The 21,811-nt window shown below is 32.3% G+C and overlaps 1 protein-coding gene across 2 annotated transcripts; it reads right to left on the bottom strand.

Moving 5' to 3' along the window:
- LOC105155878 (serine carboxypeptidase-like 18) lies at window positions 1,049–7,004 on the bottom strand. Of its 2 annotated transcripts, XM_011071862.2 has the most exons (14): window positions 6,753–7,004; window positions 6,523–6,668; window positions 4,887–4,963; window positions 4,636–4,758; window positions 4,452–4,554; window positions 4,268–4,305; window positions 4,048–4,149; window positions 3,810–3,896; window positions 3,119–3,277; window positions 2,957–3,028; window positions 2,727–2,878; window positions 2,511–2,624; window positions 2,344–2,398; window positions 1,049–1,330 (listed from the first exon to the last, which is right to left on the bottom strand). In XM_011071862.2, the coding sequence occupies exons 1-14, from the start codon at window positions 6,884–6,886 to the stop codon at window positions 1,247–1,249; spliced, it is 1,446 nt and encodes a 481-aa protein (XP_011070164.2). In that variant the 5' UTR covers window positions 6,887–7,004; the 3' UTR covers window positions 1,049–1,246. The 2 variants fall into 2 exon arrangements, with proteins under 2 accessions (XP_011070164.2, XP_020547679.1); XM_020692020.1 differs by lacking the exon at window positions 3,810–3,896.

The following is a 21,811-nucleotide window of genomic DNA, read 5'->3' as shown; positions in this document are numbered from 1 at the left end:
AAGTGATTAATTAAATATGATTTAATTAATCTAGTACAAATATATTTTCCAATCAAATGATGTGTTGACGCAAGCCCAAGTCTAGCTGAGAGTAGACCCACGGAATTAATTCGGTAAATTAAAAGATATGATCATTTAAATGGGCAAACCCATGTGATGGGAAGCCCAAGATTTAATTGATGACATTAATTAAAATTTGGGTTGGATTTAATTAATTTGATAAGATCAACTTGAATTAAATCGGATGAATTAATTAATAGGATCAATTAATTCGAATTTTAACTTGGTAATTTAATGAGATTAAATAAATCAGGTAAGTCTCAATTATTTGACGGATAAATTAATTGGGGTATGGGCTAGGATTTATTTGATAAGATCAATTATATTTCATTTGGGCTTTCGAGAACTTATTGGATTAATAATATGGAGGTACAAGCCTATAGGTTTAATTTAGTTTTAAATTAAGTCCAAATAGAATTAAGCCTCGAGCCAGTGGGGTGGCCACGCCTCCCTATCGCGAGGTATTAACGCCCCCTCCGCGCGCCCTCCCCTCTCCACCACCTGAACACCTTTGGCCGAGAAAAATCCTCCCCACCATCTCCACCAAAAACCTCCCCACATCACATTTTAATCAATCCCAAGTGAAAACACAATGCAAAGCAACTTAAAAAATTATGTATAACTAGAGAGTGGAAAAATTACCTTGCTTGCCATTTGAAGAGGAAAAAATATGAGGCAAATGTGAGGAGAGAGCAAGTATAAGTTGGAGAGGAAACAAGTGTAAGGATGTGGGTGGAGAAAAATAAATGACTCCCCACCCACCCACTCCCATCTATTAAACTCAACTTTTTTATTTCTCAAAAACTTGATTACTTTTAAACAAAATACTACGTTAGACACTAGATATTTCTTTCGAGAATTGAGGGATATATGATGTATATGTTGGTAACATATATTTATTTACAAAGATAAAAAAAAAATTATATATATAAGTCATACAATAAATATATACACCCTACCACACTGTATAACTTTCAATACCACTATAAATACTAAATAATTAATTTTTTATATCAAATTACTATTCATTAATTTGACAACATATAAATCACTCTCTCACAAAAATTCTCTCTCTAGATTTAATCACGCCTAATATGTTTTTGTGCCCAAGACAAAATTCTCATTTCATCCATTAATCAAAATTACAACCACATCACGGTACCATTTGTGTTGAAATTGTATCATTCTAGAGAGTGTTTCCACGAATCCATCTATCGAACATGACAAAGCTTTCCTTAGGTCTGAATTCTGGATTTGTATGGCCACCTCCCTAAAAAAACCAAAACGTAAAGGTAAGTGAAAATTTTTGTAACTTTTCGAAAATATGAGAAATTAATCAGAGAAAAGTTCAAATAATTGTCGATTAACAATCAATCATTTCGAATATTAGGAAGCTTGATGCTATTCATATGGTTAGTAGTTAATTTTGAATGTGAATTGGTAGATCGTAATGACGATGCTAATATTCTATTCGACAATATTATCATAGTTCACATGTAAATCTTTTATGTATGTTGTTACTTCTATTTCTATTCCAGATGTTTTTTGATATAATGTCATTGGAGTATAATTGCAAAAAGCACAAATGAAAAATTAGAAATATATAGAAACAACATATACTACTTAATAAAAAGTAGATATTACCAATGAGATTCAGACCAATGAAATAAAGAATCAAACTACAAATATGATAGAATTTGCGGTGCAATGCTAGGAACTAACATTTGTATATAATAATGCATAAAAATGAAAACTTGAAGAACGAAAACATTACCTCAAATGACATGACAAGTTTAAAATATGACAGACTAAAAATCTTGCAAGTAAAATACAACCAATCTTATTAAATTAGAATTGCTTATAAACATTACAAAATAAATGACTTTAACAAATCAATTTTGGGTTAATATTGGATAATTATTGTCGGCATTGCTTTTTGTTACTTGTGTACGAACTTTCTAGTCTTGTAAAACTAAAGTGAGGCTGTGTTTAAGTACATAAATATTTTAATCAATATTTCTTCAATATTTTAACAAAATATATTATTATTACAATTAAAAGTATTTTACATCTTTAATGATTTTACCTTCTTTTGTAGTTATTATAATATTCTGTCATAAAGGTTAAGATCTTTTTTAATTAGTGAAACTTTTATTTTTACATTCTATAAAAATTCAATGGTTTTTATGAAACTTAATGTTTACGTGCAACACGCGTTTGTATTACTAGTTTAGAGAAAGAATAGAATTAATACAAAAAAACAAACATGTACAAATTCCTTACCTTGATGGTGGCATATGTGAGTTCGTAATCTCCTTGTGCATACTGCATAGTGTATCTTTAAAAAGAAAAAGTGTGATTATCAGTTGTTTAACTTGAACAATTTAGATAATTAGAGGGTAAACATGTAAATTAAGGATATTATATGGGGCTTCAGTTCAAGAATCAACCCTCCAATTTGATTTTCATGAAACCAAGGTCTCCAATCACTTTTAATTGGCACTTTCAAGGATTCTATCCATTTTTCAGTGGATATGTGAGGAGCCATCATATCATGATCACCGCTGCCAAAATATCAATTACAATAAAGTATAAAAAAAAATCTTAATTAATATATTTATAAGAAAGAAAATGTATGAACAATAAATTAAATAATAGCAATTTACCTGAAAATCAAAACTCGAGCACTTTTATGTGTGAACTTCTGGTGATAGCCTACTGTCCTTTTAACATTATTTATGTAAGGAATAATCCCACTTGGACCAGGTGTACTATTAACAATGCTTTGGTTGCATCTCACCCATTGCTTTATTGTTCCCTGTTCAATACTTTTATCAACTTATGTCCTAAAAATATTGAGGACAGGTTTAAAGGTTCACTTAATTGATTAGTATACCTCACGAACATTAAGAGCTTTTTGAGCAGATTTATCATTTGCCCATGTATGGGCAAGGCGAACATTATCTTCCTACATGGCATAGAACAATAATCACTTGAAATAAAATAAATAATGTAAAAGAAAACCAAAAATAAGCCTTTGAGAGTGAGAGAATATTACTCGGCACCATTCTTTTTTCCCAGCAGCAACTACCGATTGTAAAAAATTTATAGAATTTTCTTCAAAAGACATATACCACGACAGGACATCTTGTTTCTTTGCCAACGAGTCTTCACACCACGGATCTAATATATGGGCCTTGGCAATTCTATCAAGACACTAGATGCATTTCAAATTAATAGAAAATAGTTAGTTATATATAAGCCATTGTAATATATATATATATATTAGACAAAATTTAACTAACCATATTAAATTGTGACTAATTATATATAGTAAGTGACAATATTTTTTACTTTTTCTACTAAAAATGTTGTTTATAACTTTATTAGACAAAATTTAAGTGATAATATTAAAGTTTTCACTAATTATGTGTATTAAGTGACAAGAACTCTTTTTCTTTCTACTAAAATGTCGTTTATAACTTTTATAAAATTGCGCATAAAGTTATCATATAAATAATTAATGACTTAAATAGATATTACTCAGTGACAATAAATATAATTGTTATTATATTTGTTTGTCACTATGTTGTTATAATAAATATATAACTAATTATTTATAGTGACAATTAATCCACAACTCCTGCCTATAATAATTATAATGTTACAAGATTAAAATTATTCTCATCATTTTTTTATTTGTAGTGAGTTTTGATTCAGGAAAGCCAATAAGAGTTCTCCATACTTACCTGATTTATTTTTTCAATATCATTTAGGCATAAATCATTATCCGAATCAACATTCAGGTAGTTCCCATGACAATTAACTTTTGCCGACTGAAAAAACAACACCAAAATTTGTTATCAGAAGCTTGCTAATTTAACTTGAAGAGTTTCCTTCTCATTTCATTATTATGATATTATATTGTCACAACATGAAAACTTGCAAAAACTTTGCTTCTAGAAAAATAATGTAAGAGCAGATTGCCTGATATAATTTATCTGATAGGAGTCCCATTCGGTGAGCGTATGGTATTCTTTCATTAAGGTCGGCGAACAAATCGGTAATAGGATTTCCTATTCCATAACCCTGCTTCCAATTCCAAGAAAAATATAAGAGGAATTAAATTACTTTATATAAAAAGTAATATCAATTAAAAAGAAACATCTGAAGAAATTAAGTTTTCCAGGTTCTTTACATACTATACCTTCATATTTAACACAGGTTTGTCCCCTGCATCAATGCCTATCAGATGAAATAAGAGAATTATATCAGCACAAATTCTTAGTGAATTTTTTTTTTTCTTTTGCTGCTCACACATAAATATATTTTTCATTTGATCTTCTCTCTTAATTTAGTAAAAAATGTGTTAGGTGTAGGTCATACACTACCATTATACACTTCATTGACAACAAGGGGAATAATGATGCCACCATAAGATTCACCAAAAATGTAGAGTGGATTCTCTAGATATTTGGGGTGGCCTATAAGCCACTGCAAGTCAACAATGAAGCAATCTATTAGCCTCATAATGTACTCAATTTGAATAGAAATTATTTTGCATTATTTTCTCACCTTTTTAAGGAAGTCGTAAGTAAGTTTTCCAGACAATGTATCGTTTGCAAGGGAACTTTCCAAAGTTTTTGAATAAGAAAATCCAGTACCGACAGGTTGATCGATAAACAAAATGTTGGCAGCCTATAAATTTGAAATGACACAATTCATACTGTAGTGTACACACATCTCATAAATGGCATAAAACTTAAACAATATCCTCTTCATAATTATTATAATTACAACATAGCAAGATAGAAGATATATTATACCTTTGTCCAAGCATACTCATTTAACTTCAGTGCTACTGAACCCCCTTTGCTATTCGCATAGTCGAGCATAAAGGTACCTACACCAAAATGTGAATATAAGTTTGTGTAATGCAGAAATGTTTTTATTCAATTAATTTTACCTATCAATATGGCGTCAATGAGTTTTCACTTTCTTCTTAAAATGATAGAACAAGTATTTACTTAATTAGTCATTAATTGGACATCTTGCTTCTTTTTAAGTTTCACGATTTCAGTCTTTTTGTTTATCGAAGCACCTCCACCGACGAAAAGGGTGAAATTCGATGAAAAAAAGACTGAAATCGAGAAAATTAAAAAGATACAGGACCAAAATATTATTTTGAAAAGTTAAAAGTAAAAAATACTGGCAGAAATAGCCACTTTGAACAAAAGCCCCAATATTAAAATATCACATGAGAAACACATGCATTTTTCCTTCAAGAAAAGCAAACTTCGATTGAAAAATGACTAAAATCATGAAAATTAAAAAACTATAAGACATAATTACTACATCAAAATCTTAAACAATAAAAACACCAAATAATTCAAAGTGAAGCCTAAATATTAATGTACATGTATTGTCAGTTTGTCACACCACCTTTTATGAGAAATGAAATTTGTAATATTTAGCTTTCTCGGTGAATAGAGATTTTTATTACATAATGCATATAATTATTATGATTTCAAATTATCACTAATATTCTTTTTTCTTATATTAGCAAAATATATGCATATTGTCGCATGAGCATAACTTTTCGAGTATTAAATTAACATAGAATTATACCAAAATTGAAATCCTAATAAATATTAAGATATTTTTGGTCTTTATGACAAGAGATTATCAAAATAACATTAAAAATGAAGACATTTAAATGGAATTCCAATGCATTGTAAAATTAGTATATTCTACACTACATAATTTGTTAATAATAAATAATTCTTAAATACAATAACATCGGAGATTGTGCAAGTGAAGAACACATAACGTGGATGGGAGTTAAATTCTTCTTTCCCAAAATATTAATATATTGTTTTAACCTTTTTTTTTTCCAAGAGGGTTCCTGTCTGTTCTAATTTTGGGCTTAAATAACTTTTTAATCCCATAACTTAAGTTATTTGGTGTTTCACTCTTTTAATTTTTAGGATAGTATTTTGATCCTACATCTTTTTATGTTTGTGGTTTCGATCGTTTTTCTCATCAAAGTTCACTCCTCTATATGTGCATCCGAAATGACCTTTTAAAATAAGAGTTAGTATTCCTATTGCCTCTTTTTTGCTGGTATTTTTGTTCTTTAACTTTTCAGAATAACATTTCTGTTAATCATATGTTTTCAATTTTACAATTCCAGTTCTTTTTTCATCAAAATTCACCTTACTCGTTAGCGGAAGTGAACTCCAACAAGAAAGTAACTAAAATAGAAAAAAATTAAAATAATATCGGAACCAAAATGCTAACTTGGAAATAAAAGTCAAATGCATCAAATAACATAAGTTAGGGAGTCAAAATACATTTAACCCATAATTTTTTTTTTTTGGGGGGAAGGGGGGGTTGAATTTAGCCCTCCGATGAGTATAAATTTACAAAACCAAATATAAAAGCCACATATAGAAACCGTACCCATTTCTAGTAAAATGGTGGAAAGACCCGTACAACCAGGTCCCCCAGTCAGCCAAAGTAACAAGGGATCCTTTTCAGGTTTGCTTTCAGACTCAAAGAAGTAGTAGAAAAGTTGGGCCTCCTCATTTTCTCCCACACCGATATATCTAATTTATCAATAAGATTAACACATCAAAGCAAAAAAAAGGCAAAATAATGGGATAAAAACAAAAGAAATAGGGGAAAATTACCCGGTTTCAAATTTGTTGGGGAGTTTATCGGGCAAACCAGGCAGACTTTCGACCAAATGCTGTGCCAAAACTGCTCTGCTGGAGCAAAGAATCAGTAGCGGAAACAGCAATAGCTTGAGAGAGATCAACTCCATTGGAACAATGCGGTCGGAGGTGCTGTGACTGTTGTCAGTTGGTCATCAAAACGAAAATGGACTTCTCATCATATATGCAGAGAGTCAGAGCAAATACTGTTCAGACTTGCGTGTACAAAATGTAGTCCTTCCAAATTAAAAATATTTGATGAGACTTGGAGACAGCTGCACTTTGCCATTATAATATATGCACTTGGCATTATAATATTGCATTGTCCTGTTTACACTTCTCTTTATATAATACGAACCTGATCGAATCGGATGTTTGACAAATTGCATATTCATGTAGTCGGGTTTGGGTTCTATATTATTTATTATTAAAAAAATTAATTCTATAGAATACGAATTTTAATGCTATATAATTGAATGAATATTCTACTATAATCGTGATGATACAAGTTTTATTAATTTTCTTTTAGAACTATAAATATACAATATTTTTTAAATAATTATATTTTTATTAAAGGCGTTGTAAACTTCTAATTTTTGAAAAATATTTAAAAGGACCAGACTTGCGACTTCTTCATTTTGTTGGCACCAAATATTGTTATCATTTTGGGCTCGGATTCTGTTGGATGATAAACATGAATTATGCTTCCCCAAGTGAGTTGAATGCGCCTAATTCGATCCGGTAGAGAGACCTACAAGATAAAAATTGTCAGGCCACACCAAGAAAGCCACGGTTAGAGTCATCCGATACGTAAGTTAAACAGGACATGAAGGAAAAAAACTCATTGTCATACTAAATGTTAGAGTAGCAAAAGTTATACTTAACCCACGGACTGCTATCCATAAATTTCCCAACTGTACAGTTTCATACAAACTACATATCTAAAAATTATTTATTGGACACAGTGAGTCTATTCATACAAGTTACGATATTAGTTTGATAGAGATCAAATTAGAATGACCCGAAATAAATAACGTAGATCTATAACTGTCTGCTGTTTATAATTATAATGAGGGTATGATCATCTTCATACCCCTTCAGCCTTGAGGAGATTACACCCTCATCATGCATAGTATTTGGAAATCTAGGAATGCACTTGTTTATGAAGGGAACAGAGATAGATGGGGAGTTGGTCTTGTTCATGGGGCAGATACGACTATGGAGGAGTATTAATGCTCAAGTTAACAATAAAGACTTGAAACCATACACATGAGAAAACTCGGAAACGTTGGCTGTCACAACCAACTGGTGGAAAGTGAGTACAAACCTTGGACTTAAGATGGTAACATGAATGAGTTTTCGCTGTCAGTCGCTGTGGTCCAGTCCCTGTATTATATTAGGGTTTTTTTTTAATTTTAATTTTATTTGTTACTTTTTTACGATGAAATTGTACTTTTAATTTTTGTAATTGAAGTTCAATATTTTTTGTCTTCTATTTTACGAGATTTTTAAAATGGTTTCAAATGTAAAAAACTCGACACATTTAGTTTTATACTTTAACATATAGAGGACTAAATGCGTCAAGTTTTCTCAAGTTTTGGTCCAATTTGAAAATTCCGTAAAGCAGAAAACTAAATATCGAGTTTTCCCAATCTTGGGATTATTTTGAAAATCTCATCAAGCAGAGGGCTAAAAGTGCTGAACCACCTTCTTATGGGACTAAAAATATAATTTTGCATGATTTATTCACATTGCATCCCATAAAGTTAAAAATTTTCGATATTAATCCTCATGTACATCTTCAATAGAATGTATGACAAATGCTAACGACCCCATTTATTATTAGACGAAAAATAAATGTGAGAACTAAAATTAAAAAAAAAATCAATTTAGGTGATGAAATATAAAATAACCATAACAGCTAGGACTAAATTGAAAAAAACCTTGACATATGAGATAAAAAATGCAATTTTCCCCAATAGAGGAGATCCATTTACCAAACTTTGTTCTACTTCTGATTCTTTTATAGTTAATCTCAATTATAAAATTATATTTATATATTTGCAATGAGGAAAATAATAATCAATTAATGTCAGATGTGATAATCTTGCATATGAGCCAAAAACAACCATTTTATAGGTATACAACATTAATACACACTACAATAAATATAACATTCACTACAAAAATGAAAAAAAAATGTGGTATTTGGGGCGATTTTAGGAACGTTTTTTTTGGTATTTGACACTGTTAGAAATTAAAGAAATTATTTTGAATTGGAGTTTGGAACGATTTACGATTCGGCGTTGTACACGATTTCCTAATATTTAGTAACGGTTGGTGAAGAATAGTTTCAGTTTGGACCAATTATTGTAACACGTTGATGGTGACTGTTCTTAATAGTGTATTTGATAATAAAATTTTATTTTTTTAATTGGAACTCATGGATAATATTTGGAACTGATATTTAATTTAATTCAGGATATTTTTAAAGTAATTTTTGTAATATTCATGCGTGAATTTTGAAACTATAATTATTTATACTGTTTTGTTATCCACCATTTGTAATAAAAAAAATATGCTAGCACCATATTTTTTCCCACTTGTCTCTTTGGTATCATACTTACTCTACAATGCTTTCCAAATTTTCTTTGCAGTATAGTAGGGGAAATGACATTTTTCGTCACGTAACTTAGGGCCTTTTCGCTTTTAGTCCCATTGATTACGGAATTTTCACTTTTGGTCCTATAACTTCCAACAAGAATCAGTTTTGGTCCCATGACACATTTTTGTTATACATTTTAATGAAAAATATCACGTGCTTAGCACAAAAAAGTTAGAGTCTTTACACTTTTAGTCCCATATGTTACAAGATTCTCACTTTTGGTCCCATGACTTTAAAATAATAATACTTTTGGTCTCAAGCACTTAACAACCACGTGGCCTTTTCCGTTAAACATCTAACAGGAAGGTATCAGGGGACTAAAACTGCTTACGGGACCAAAAGCGAGAATTCCATAATCAATGAGATCAAAAGTGAAAAGATCCTAAATTACGAGAAGAAAAATGCAATTTCCCCCAGTATAGTACATTCTATCATAATAATCGTAACAATAATTGAACAAACAGTTGTAAAGATAATACTGATATTTGAATGCATCATTGTTGTAGTTCTCCATTTTCTCTTGGTGGATAGTATACTCATCATCATTCATTTAAGTATCATCGACCTTGTTTGAATTTTTTCAGTATGAATATGGAAAACCTTGAGAAGGCTTAGGGGAAAAAGTACTTTACCCTTCCATCTCATGAAATCGGTACCATTAAAACAAATGTCCTTGTTGAGATCTCCCACACTGACATCTCATATAAGTTCCTTTATCAAGAAATATAGTTTTCCTTCTTTTCTGAAACTTGGGCCTAATTGTCTGTTAATGTTTGTTGTTTCATCTCATCTCAAAAAAAAAAAAAAAAAAAAATCATTACATTTTCTTCTCTAAAAATTTAGTATAATTACACGTAAACTTCTTGTGATTTGAGAAATTATATTTAGCACTCTTGAGATTTGCTTCTATGTAACAAATAAGTCCCTCTATTAGTAAAAATTTACTGAATTTATTGATATTAACAAGAAGAACTGCATGAAAATTTATATTTATTTTCGATTGACTTACTACTGACTTATTGAAGGTCTTACGGCAGTTTAGTCGGAAAAATTTTATATGACCTGCAATAAGTCGGTAATAAGTCAATAGAGGGTAGATATTGATTTTTATTTATTTTTGTTTTAATATTAGCAAATTCAGTGAATTTTGACTAACGGGGAAATATATTTTTTAGACGGAAGCAAACTTCAGGAGTATTAGATGTAATTTTTCAAACTACAGAAAATTTACATGTAATTACACCAAACTTTAGAGGAAGGGAGTGTAATTATCCCTAAAAAAACGAGATAAATTGAGTTTGGTTGAGGTGAAGTTTCTGTTTTAGCATGCGATTGATTGTGAGATTAAATTATAACAATGATAGTTCTTTTAATAAGTAAAATGATATTAATCAAGTAAAAAAAAAGGTTATAATAATTAGAACAATAATTTATTTCTTTAATTGTAGATCTCAAGAACAATTTAAAATTCAACCACGTTTATTAGGCCGAATAAACGTTTTTTGTAGATCTCAAGAACAATTTTTCGGGCAGCTACCTCTCCTCCATGCTGTGCCCATTTACCATCTTCCACTATTTAATTAGAGCTATTTTCTATTTTAGGGATAATTACACTCATTTATTTGAATTTTGATGTAATTACACATAAATTTTTCTAATTTAAAATATTACATCTAATAATTCTTAAATGTCTAATAAATAGATTTATCTGTTAGTTGAAAATCACATATTTGTTATTATTAGCAAATAAATTGAATGATAATTAATACTTTTCCAGAATTAACTTATTGCAAGTGAAATATAATTTTGATTTTATTTTTTTTATATTACCTGATAAGACTGTTTCTTTTTTAACAACTCGATTGTTGGATTACTTATTTACATTAAGAAATTATTAGAATAATATGATTGATCAAACTTATGTAAATTTTTGTTAGATTTTTACTTAGGTGTTATCAAGAATCGGATTAATTGATGTTTATAATTGTTGAAAATGATTAATGATGATGAGAATTTGCAGCGGCTGCCCTAAAAATTTGGTTTTGCTCCCATATATCCTTGAGAGAAACCAAGAGTGGATCCGGCAAATGAGGCACTTTATTTAAATTAGTGCTTGTGGCACATTTAAATATGTGTGCATAATTAGTTTTAAAATTTAAACAATTAATTATACTTTTAAATTATATATATATTACTTAGATAAATAAAAGGGTTAATTATATTTTATCATCCGAACTATGATCTTATTTACACTTTAATATTTAAACTTTTTTTTTTGTGTCAACTTACCATTTCAAATTTATAACTGTTCTTTCACCAAGTTTTATGCAAAAAAAAAAAAAAAAATCAGATGCAATGAAAATATGATATTTAAGAATTATGTGATGTGATGTTTTTCTAGCAAGAAATTTAATAAAAAATGATCATAAAAAAATTTAGATGCCAAATATTAAAATGGTTATAATTTGAATTGCAAAATGTAATTTACGCAAAAGAAAATATACTAAAGAATAAAAGAAAGTTAAGAGAACTTATTGAAAAAGAAATGAGAGAACAAACATGAATGCTAAAATGATGAATATCTTAATTTTGTCCGAATAAGGGACCAATATTATTAAGCAACTAGAAAGTTAAATAATAATTCTAAATATATCCAAATGATGGACCATTATTAATTAATTGCTTATAAAATTGAAATAAGTTCAAAATAAGAATGAAATCTTAAGAATTGCCAAAACTACATGAAGTTAAGTATGATAATATATATAACTTTTTCACTTAAATTTTTGGGATAAAGAAAACTTTAGTCCTTTATCTTTGTCATGGATTAATTTTGGTCCTCTAACTTTATCAATATTAGATTTAATCTTTTATCGTTTAATTTGGCGTAAATCTAGTCCTTCAGCCTATTTTATGACCATTTTTCCCTTTCAAAGGAAATAGCTTAATAATCCATTTTCATGCTCTTAAAAAGGCCCAACATGTTTTCGAAATAAATTAAGACCCCATAAATTTATACCTTACTTTGACCGCTCTGTTTTCGGATATTCCAAGTTCTCGATTTTACAAACTTCTTCCAACCACACTGCTGCATCAGATAGTTCGCAGGAACTTGGCTCATTTAGTAACAAAACAGCACAACCCTATTTCGTTTCCTACCTTAGGGCGTAAAAGGGACTTCAATTTTTGGACAAACAAGCTGAACAGAAACCTAAGTTTTATTGAAAAAATATAGAGAATATTACATAGATATTATTCCTCCGTTGGAGGGGACAACTGTTTTAGCCTCTCATGGTGTAGAGGACTTGACTTGTCGGGGAAACCGCCATAAACTGAAAAATGGAAATATTACAGAAGATTAAAAGACTTAGAACTCTAATGCTTTGAACAGTAGGAAAAGTTTTTCTGATGTCCCCCTTCTGCTTCACTACCTCTTTATTTATAGGCGTCGGCCTTCAAATTCGGACTCCAACTTATTTTTGTTGACGTCATTGCTTCCGTCATTATCTTGTCTTTTTCGAATGACGTCACTGCGTTCGTCATTTTCAGCTATTGGTCATTATGGCTTGTTGGCCATGTGACTTCCAACTATCTTTCCTGCTTTGCTGATTGTTGGCTTTTGTCTTTTTCCTACCGACAGTCTTATCCCCACGATTTTTTATATTGTTTAGTTTTTACTTCTTTTGGTAAAATTTCCCTTGTCTTGGTCTGGTTCGGGTTTGTTTTTCGTGACCCGAATCTTTATCCCAAACATGGGCTTTTCTTGTTTTTTGCAGTAGGGGCACAAATTGTTATGCCATTGCCCAACACGCAATATGTTGCACGTCTTCATTCTCATAACTTTGGTCATTCACAGCTTATTTTCCCATATTAACATCTCATCTTATTTTAATAATTTTGAAGCTTTCAACCACGTGCGCTCCTCATTGCGTGAATCTGTTGGTATTTGGAAGACGAATGACATTTCTGTCAACATTAATTTCATGGTCAGGTCAACTCGCTCTTGTCTCCGCTACAATGGCAATAAGCAACTATATTCACAAGCATGATCTAGAAGATAAAGGGATTCACCATTGATTCGATTTTGGTCCCTAATTTTTAAAAATTGTTATATTTTTTTGTACAATTATTAAAATTTGGGTCGAAACTAATTGAATTGGAGAACACGACCTCAACACTGCCAGGTGGCGTTCTTCACTGTCGTGTTGGAAGTTTTTGCACGGCCTGGCTGTATTAGAGAACACGATCGGGTTGTTTTGGAAAGAGAGTTGGGTATTCTTCCCGACATTTAAAATCTAGAATGAGGGCATGCCATGCTTTTCTGGTATATTTTGTCTCATTTTGGTGTGTTTTCTGCTGAGGAAGAAAAAAATGAATGCAATATCTTCGAAGAGGTCCACAAAATCGTGAAATTTAAGAGATAGTCAAAATGCCACTCTAATTTTTTTTTATAATGGACGAGATCTTACCGTAGTCTGGAGCGAAATCTAGAGCACATTCGCTCCTCCTCGCACAACTTCGCATTTTACGGACAAAAAAGTTGTTTACAAATTCAACTCTTGCAATAAGCATTTTTTTCCCAAACACTCCCCCAATTTAATTATTTTTTTTCAAATTTTCACTTTTTTCTTTACAAATACTACATACTTTACAATCGTAGTTAATTAATATTTATCATGATTTTTTACTTTCAATCATGATAATTAATATACTAAAAATTCATTTAATTCGCAGACTCATAATAGAACAATAATTTATTCTAAAAAAAATAATTAAAACAATAGTTTATTTCTTCAAATTTAAATTCAAGAACAGGTCATGGGCTATTGGCTACAGTCACAACTCAAAAGAACAATTTATGTATTTTTTGTTAGCAAATTTTACTTTATTTTATATTATTGAATTCAACGAAGCAGTCTTGTCGCTCTTACTTAGCTGCGGGCACAAGTACCCATGGTGGGTTGGTGCACCTAAGCCTCCAGAAAATTATTTAAAATATTTTAAGCAGTGAACGCAGTGCTGTAAATTTTTTTTTCTAAAAAATATTCTTTTATGGCACTGCAATATAAAATTGCGGTGTATTTATTAATTAAAAAGAAAAAGGATTAAGAATCTTAGCAGAAATAAAAAAATTGTGGTGAGAAATTAAAAAATTCGACTTTCGGTGAAACGTTGACGAAAATGAGCAAACTTGATAATTTTGAAATTGTCTGGACGAGAGGAGTTGCACGGCGGTGGTCCTAGACCGTAATTCGTCCTGACGGCTGAGAAATAACAGCAAATAATTTCAGTGCAAACGTCGACGGCAGAAATACTTCAAACTTTTAAATCTCAATAAATACTTGATGAAATTGAGCTAGGTTGGTCTAGTTAGAACCCTTAGGTCGAGGCGAGTCCAGTGTCGGTGGTCCGTAATTGTGTGTTGTTCCGGTGGCGGCGAATAGATGGCGGGAAGGTGCGATGGTCGCGTTAAAAGTCCATTGTCTATAGTTGATAAAATTTGAAATTATTTGAGAGGAAATGTTCATCTCATCAACGGTCGAACGGTATGTTTGGTGGCCGACAACTCGCCGTGACGGCGCCAAAATTTTAAAGAGAATGTGGCAGCGATTTTATCGCCGGACGAAGCAATTTTCTTTTTTCTCTTTTTAATTACAATGTCACCAACATCAATCTTTTTTTTTTAATTACGAAAGTATTATATAGTGCGATTTTTTGCGGTAACATTAAATATAATTTTTTTTTAAAAAAAATTGTGAGCAGCGTGTTTTCAGAAAACGATGCTGCCCATATCCGTAATAAATCAAAATGCACCCTAATTCTGTAATTTTATTTTTTTTTCGTATTTTTTAAATAATTTCTCCCTAAAACTCATGTGCTCTTACATACCTCAACTGTTCGTTTCAATTGTGATCTAAAAACAGGTCAAACAGACTGATCCACATTATACGTATAGATTTGAATTTGACCAAAGTATTTAAAATTCAATATTTCAAATGACACTAAACGAAGAGGATTTCAAATCTTCTGATAGGTAGAGTTCTCGCATTGTAAAACAAATTGAGTTCGCTCATTATTTAAGTTATTATAAATTAATATTATTAATATAAATTTAAAAATATAAATTTTGATCATAATTAATTAATATTCATCCTAATTTTTAATTATAATCAAAATATTTCTCCAACTGCAAACATATAGCCCTTGTTTTCGCCTGAAAGCAATTGTCAAGTAACTCTTTTGAGAAAACCGACAAAAATAAAAGATAAACAATTGCTGCCAGCCTGCCAATGTAAAAAAAAGGGTAAAGTTTGTGGATCTGGTTTAGATGGAAGCCTTCAATCAATGCTACTTCTCCATTGGTCTGCGCAATCAGAATTATCGTCTATTATAATAATAGTATTATTGAGTAGGATATGATTATTATAATAATTTTTATTATATTATTAATATCAATAAAAATGATTGTACTTATAATTAATTTATTTCAATTAATAATAGTTTATCGCTCCTACCTCGTAAAAAATTTACAGTAGTGTAGTTTCAAATAATGCTGGTCGGATCAATTTAAGTAAATTTTTTGTTCAACTCAATTCTTGTAAATTTTAGTTCTGGTTCAGCTTGACAATTATTAAAATTATACTTTACGATGTAATTGAGTTGGGACAATTTTTGTGATCTATAGAATCAGTGATCTATACAATCAAATATTTTTAAATTTCAACTAATCAAAATACATAATTTTTGTAATTTTAAAATACATATTATAAAGTCACATTAATGACATTAACTCTATGGTTTTTTCTTAAGCTTTAAAAAATATTCTACAAAATCAATTTAAAAAGCTCATTTATATATTTGCGCACGCTCCAACATCAATAATTTTGTCCACATCTGTTGAAGTTCGAGAAGTCTTGAGCTGAAGAAGTTGAAGCTCTGTCAGCTATTCTACTGTTGGAAGGAGCAGAGTATATTGGAGAAGATGGCTCTACAGTAAAAGACGCCACTTCACTTACAAAATCGTGTTTTTCTTTTGACGACCTTTTATAGCCGTTTGACTCCTTCTCTGTTAGTTGGTTAGTTAGTCTTCTTGCTCTGTATATATATGGAGGTTTACAGAGCATCAGTGCTGTAACTTTTGCTTTTCTCTGAAGTCTTCCAATTTCAATAATAAAAAGAGAGTTTCTCTTCTTGTTGTGTGATCTGTTGTGTTTGCCGATTGAATGGTTCTCCACTTCTTGGAATTTAGCATGGTATCAAGAGTAGGAAAGATCCGCAATTACCTGTAACCCAACAAGAAAGGCAAAGAAAGAAGAAAATGACTGACAAGAAGCCGACAGAAACAAGAAAGCAAGACGATTCGAGGCCTTCTTCAGAAAGCACGAAACTACAGAACAATGATCATGCCACCATAAGCTTGGTGACAACCCCTTTCGACGGCAACAACTATTTCACATGGGCTAGATCAATCAGATTTGCCCTTGGTGCTAGAGGAAAAGAAGGGTTCATAGACGGAAACTGCACAAAGCCTGAACAAGATAAAACAGAAATCGAACAATGGAGGAGAGCAGACTGTATGGTCATCACCTGGATTCTCAACTCCATTTCAAAAGACATCGCTGAAGCCTTCTTGTACACCACCTCTTCAAGAAACCTCTGGCTCGACTTAGAAGCAAGATTTGGCGCAAGCAACGGACCACTCTTGTACCAATTACAAAAGGAAGTCAGTTCTGTGTCTCAGGGAAACACAAGTCTTGCTGCATATTCCATCAAACTCAAGAAGTTGTGGGATGAACAAGCCACCTTGGATCCACCGCCGATATGCTCCTGTGGAGCTGGAACCAAATTCACAGAGAAAACCAATTTCACTCAACTCATCCAATTTTTGATGGGCTTGAATGATGCTTATGATCACATCCGTAACCAAATTTTGGTGATGGATCCACTTCCTTCGATGGGAAGGGCATATTCCATGGTCCTACAAGTCGAAAAACAAAGGGAAGTAAATGCCAAGAGCCTTGATTTTAATAAAGAAGAAGTCATGGCAGTACAAACCGCAGACACGAGGAGACAAAATGGTTTCAAGAATCCCATCAAGAAGAGGAGTGCAGCTGAAAAGAAGCAGATGTATTGCACACACTGCAAGAAATCTGGTCACATAAGGGAACAATGTTTTGAAATAAATGGCTACCCGGAATGGTATGAAGAGCTCATGAAGCAAAGAAAGGGTGCCAACAAACCTGTGATCAATAAAACCTTCAACGCACAGCTGGAAAATGGTAAAGGGAACATGCAAGCCTCTTCTCAGAATGAGAACAATCTGACCGAATTGATCAAGGCTGAAGTAAAGAAAATTCTACATAATCTAGAATTTTCTCAGAGTTACTCCAACAGCATATATGCAGATAATTCTGTAAATTTTGCAGGTACAGTTCTTCACAAAACTAACTTTCATTCTAAAGAAGATTGGATCATGGACAGTGGTGCCTCGGCACATATGTCCATGAACCAAGACTTGTTCCATAATTTGAGGCCCCTTGACACTGTTAATTTTGTCAAATTACCTGATGGCAGCATGTACAATGTGAAAAAGGTAGGAGATATATACATATCTGACACACTTACTCTTAAAAATGTGTTATATATCCCTAACTTCAAGCATAACCTTTTATCTGTCAATGCATTGTGTGAAGCTGAAAATGTTAGTGTCATTTTTACCAACTCTCAGTGCTTTGTGCAGGACCTTGTGACTAAAAAGGTCATTGCTATAGGTATTAAAAGAGGGAGACTGTATCTGCTTGAACACACTCAAAACTGCAAGAAGCATGATCTGCACAAACACATGGCTCATTTAATTGAGGATTTGAAACCTCTGAAAAGGGAAAATAAACATGTTGATCTATGGCACAATAGACTGGGGCATCCTAGCAAAGAAGTTATATTTCATTTGCCCTTTAAAGTAGATAGGAATGAACCTCTTACTTGTTGTGAAGTGTGTCCCCTTGCTAAACAAAACAGACTTCCTTTCAAGCTTAATGAAAATCACTCTAGCACTGTTTTTGATCTTATACATGTTGATGTTTGGGGGCCTTATAATCAATACTCTGTCACAAATTGCACATATATGCTCACAATTGTTGATGATTGTAGTAGAGCCACATGGATTTATATGATGGTCCATAAATCTCAAGTACAACAAAACCTGGAATATTTCTTGAACATGGTTGAAACTCAATTCAATTTTACTGAGTTTACCAACAAACAATGCCAAGACTTATTTCAAAATAGAGGGATCCTTCATCAAAGAACATGTGTATACAGCCCACAACAAAACGGTGTTGTTGAAAGAAAGCACCAACATCTACTACAAGTTGCCAGGTCTATCATGTTTCATGCTAAACTCCCTCAGAAAATTTGGGTTGAATCACTGTTGACTGCTACTTACCTGATAAATAGAATGCCTACACCTACCTTGAAGTGGAAAAGCCCTTATGAAGTCCTTCACAATAAAACACCTGATTTTTCACACCTTAAGGTTTTTGGCTGTCTATGTTTTGCTACAAATGTTCTCCCTCACAAAGGAAATTTGAGCCAAGGGCTATGAGATGTGTCTTTTTAGGTTATGCTCAAGGGAAGAAAGGATACAAGGTTTTAGATTTGGACACTAACATAATGCATATAGCTAGAGATGTGGTGTTCCATGAGAATAATCTCCCTTTTGAAAACATGAAATCAGAAGATAACTCATGCCCTTTACCCACTGTTGAGTATGAGCAAAATGATCAAGATACTCGGCTATTAGAACAGGAAGCCATTCCCCAAGAGGATGTTAGCCACCTTAGGAGATCTACCAGGAACACTCACAAACCTGTGTGGATGAATGACTTCTTGTGTTATTGTTATTCTGATTGCATGTCTGATAACTGTGCTAATCAGGTTCAAGGCTGTTTTGTAGAGAAAAATTATGCTGTGCAGGAACCAAAGTGCTTCTCAGAAGCTCAAATGCACCTGGAATGGAGGAATGCCATGAAACAAGAGATTGATGCTCTTGAAAAGAAAAATACCTGGGAACTTTGTGCATTGCCTGAGGGAAAAAGACCAATTGATTGTAAATGGGTTTTTAAGACAAAACTGAGACCTAATGGTAGTGTAGAAAGACACAAAGCAAGGCTGGTGGCTAAGGGTTTCAATCAAGTTGAAGGGGAGGACTACAGTGACTGTTTTGCTCCAGTTGCAAAGACAGTCACTGTAAGGACCTTCCTTGGTGCTGCAGTTGCTAAAGGATGGCATTTACACCATTTGGATGTAACTAATGCCTTTCTTCATGTGACTCTAGATGAGATTATATACATGAAGCCACCAGAAGGCTATGAGGTGGGAAAGGAAATGGTTTGTAAACTTAAAAAATCCTTGTATGGATTGAAACAAGCATCAAGGCAGTGGAACAATGAGTTCACTGAAAGAATAAAGGGACTGGGTTTCAAACAATCAAAATATGATTATTGCTTGTTTACAAAAGGCACTAATGATGATTTCATTGCTTTACTTATCTATGTAGATGACATCCTCATTGCTGCAGCTACAAAGGAGCTGATACAGGAAGTAAAGAAGTACCTTGATAGTCTTTTCACCATCAAGGACCTTGGTGAGGCACAGTACTTCCTTGGTCTTGAATTTTTCAGAACTCAAAAGGGGCTTATTCTGTCACAGAAGAAATATACTCGAGATATAATAAGGGACATTGGATTGCTTGAAGGCAAGTCTGTGGCAACACCATTGCCCTCAGGACTGAATTTCTCCTCAAAACCAGAGAGCCCCTTGAAGGATGCAAGTAGATACAGGAGACTCATAGGAAGGCTTCTGTATTTAGGATTCACAAGGCCAGATATTTGTTTTGCTACGCAGCAACTAAGCCAGTTTGTCCAGGAGCCTTGTGAAGAACATTGGCAAGCTGCCATTCACTTGATCAGATATTTGAAAGGAAATCAGACATCAGGTTTGTTCTTCCCTTCTAATAATGAGCTTAAACTTACGGCATTCTCTGATGCAGATTGGGCAACTTGCAAGAGGACTAGAAGGTCAACCACAGGTTACTGTATTTACATGGGGAGAACGCCAATATCGTGGAAATCAAAAAAACAAACTACAGTCTCAAGGTCATCAGCCGAAGCCGAGTACAGGAGCATGGCAGCAACGGTATGCGAAATTATTTGGGTTAATAACCTACTTAAGGACTTGCACATACAAGTTCAGACACCTATACCATTCTATTGTGACAACAAGGCAGCACTACATATAACTGAGAACCCAGTTTTCCATGAGCGGACAAAACACATTGAAATTGACTGCCATGTTGTGAGGGACAAGTTCAAGGAAGGATTGATCTCACCCACATACTTGGTCTCGAGGAATCAAATAGCAGATATCTTCACAAAAGTTCTCACAGGAAATGCCTTCTCTCATCTATATTCCAAGCTGGGTCTGATCCCCAGTGATGCAGTTCCAGCTTGAAGGGGGGCTGTTGAAGTTCGAGAAGTCTTGAGCTGAAGAAGTTGAAGCTCTGTCAGCTGTTCTACTGTTGGAAGGAGCAGAGTATATTGGAGAAGATTGCTCTACAGTAAAAGACGCCATTTCACTTACAAAATCGTGTTTTTCTTTTGACGACCTTTTATAGCCGTTTGACTCCTTCTCTGTTAGTTGGTTAGTTAGTCTTCTTGCTCTGTATATATATGGAGGTTTACAGAGCATCAGTGCTGTAACTTTTGCTTTTCTCTGAAGTCTTCCAATTTCAATAATACAAAGAGAGTTTCTCTTCTTGTTGTGTGATCTGTTGTGTTTGTCGATTGAATGGTTCTTCCACTTCTTGGAATTTAGCAACATCAACTCACAATATTTTAAAATTTTGGAATATGGAAAGAAGACCTCTTAGATTTGATTGCATTTTTGAGTCCTGATAATGTATTTAGCTTGTTAATTTAAGTCGCGTTTCACGATAAGATTCACAATATGTGAACAACACTTCACATGTAATAATCTATTTTAAAAAACGTTTTTTGATTTGGTACTTCTATTCAAGTAATCAGTACCAAGATCATTTAGTGAGTTATTATCGACTGTAAAAATTAAAATTTCTTTAACATTCTACTCGATTGGACACTCCTTATGACTCTTTCTAATTTAATTTAATTGTAGGAATATGTTTTTTTTTTTTCATTTTTTATTTTTTGTATATTTAGTATTTGTTTAGTTGTAACATAATTCACATAAAATGTAAAGATATGAGGTATTAGTTACATTGTGTAAAGAATAAATACTTATACATAGTTATAATATATTTATTAAAGAATAATACAAATAAAAATAAAAAAAT

The sequence above is a fragment of the Sesamum indicum genome, linkage group LG2, assembly GCF_000512975.1.
Source record: "Sesamum indicum cultivar Zhongzhi No. 13 linkage group LG2, S_indicum_v1.0, whole genome shotgun sequence".
NCBI classification, from domain to species: Eukaryota; Viridiplantae; Streptophyta; class Magnoliopsida; order Lamiales; family Pedaliaceae; genus Sesamum; species Sesamum indicum.
Note: the sequence above shows the minus strand (reverse complement) of the source record. Positions and strands in the feature narration are given on the sequence as shown.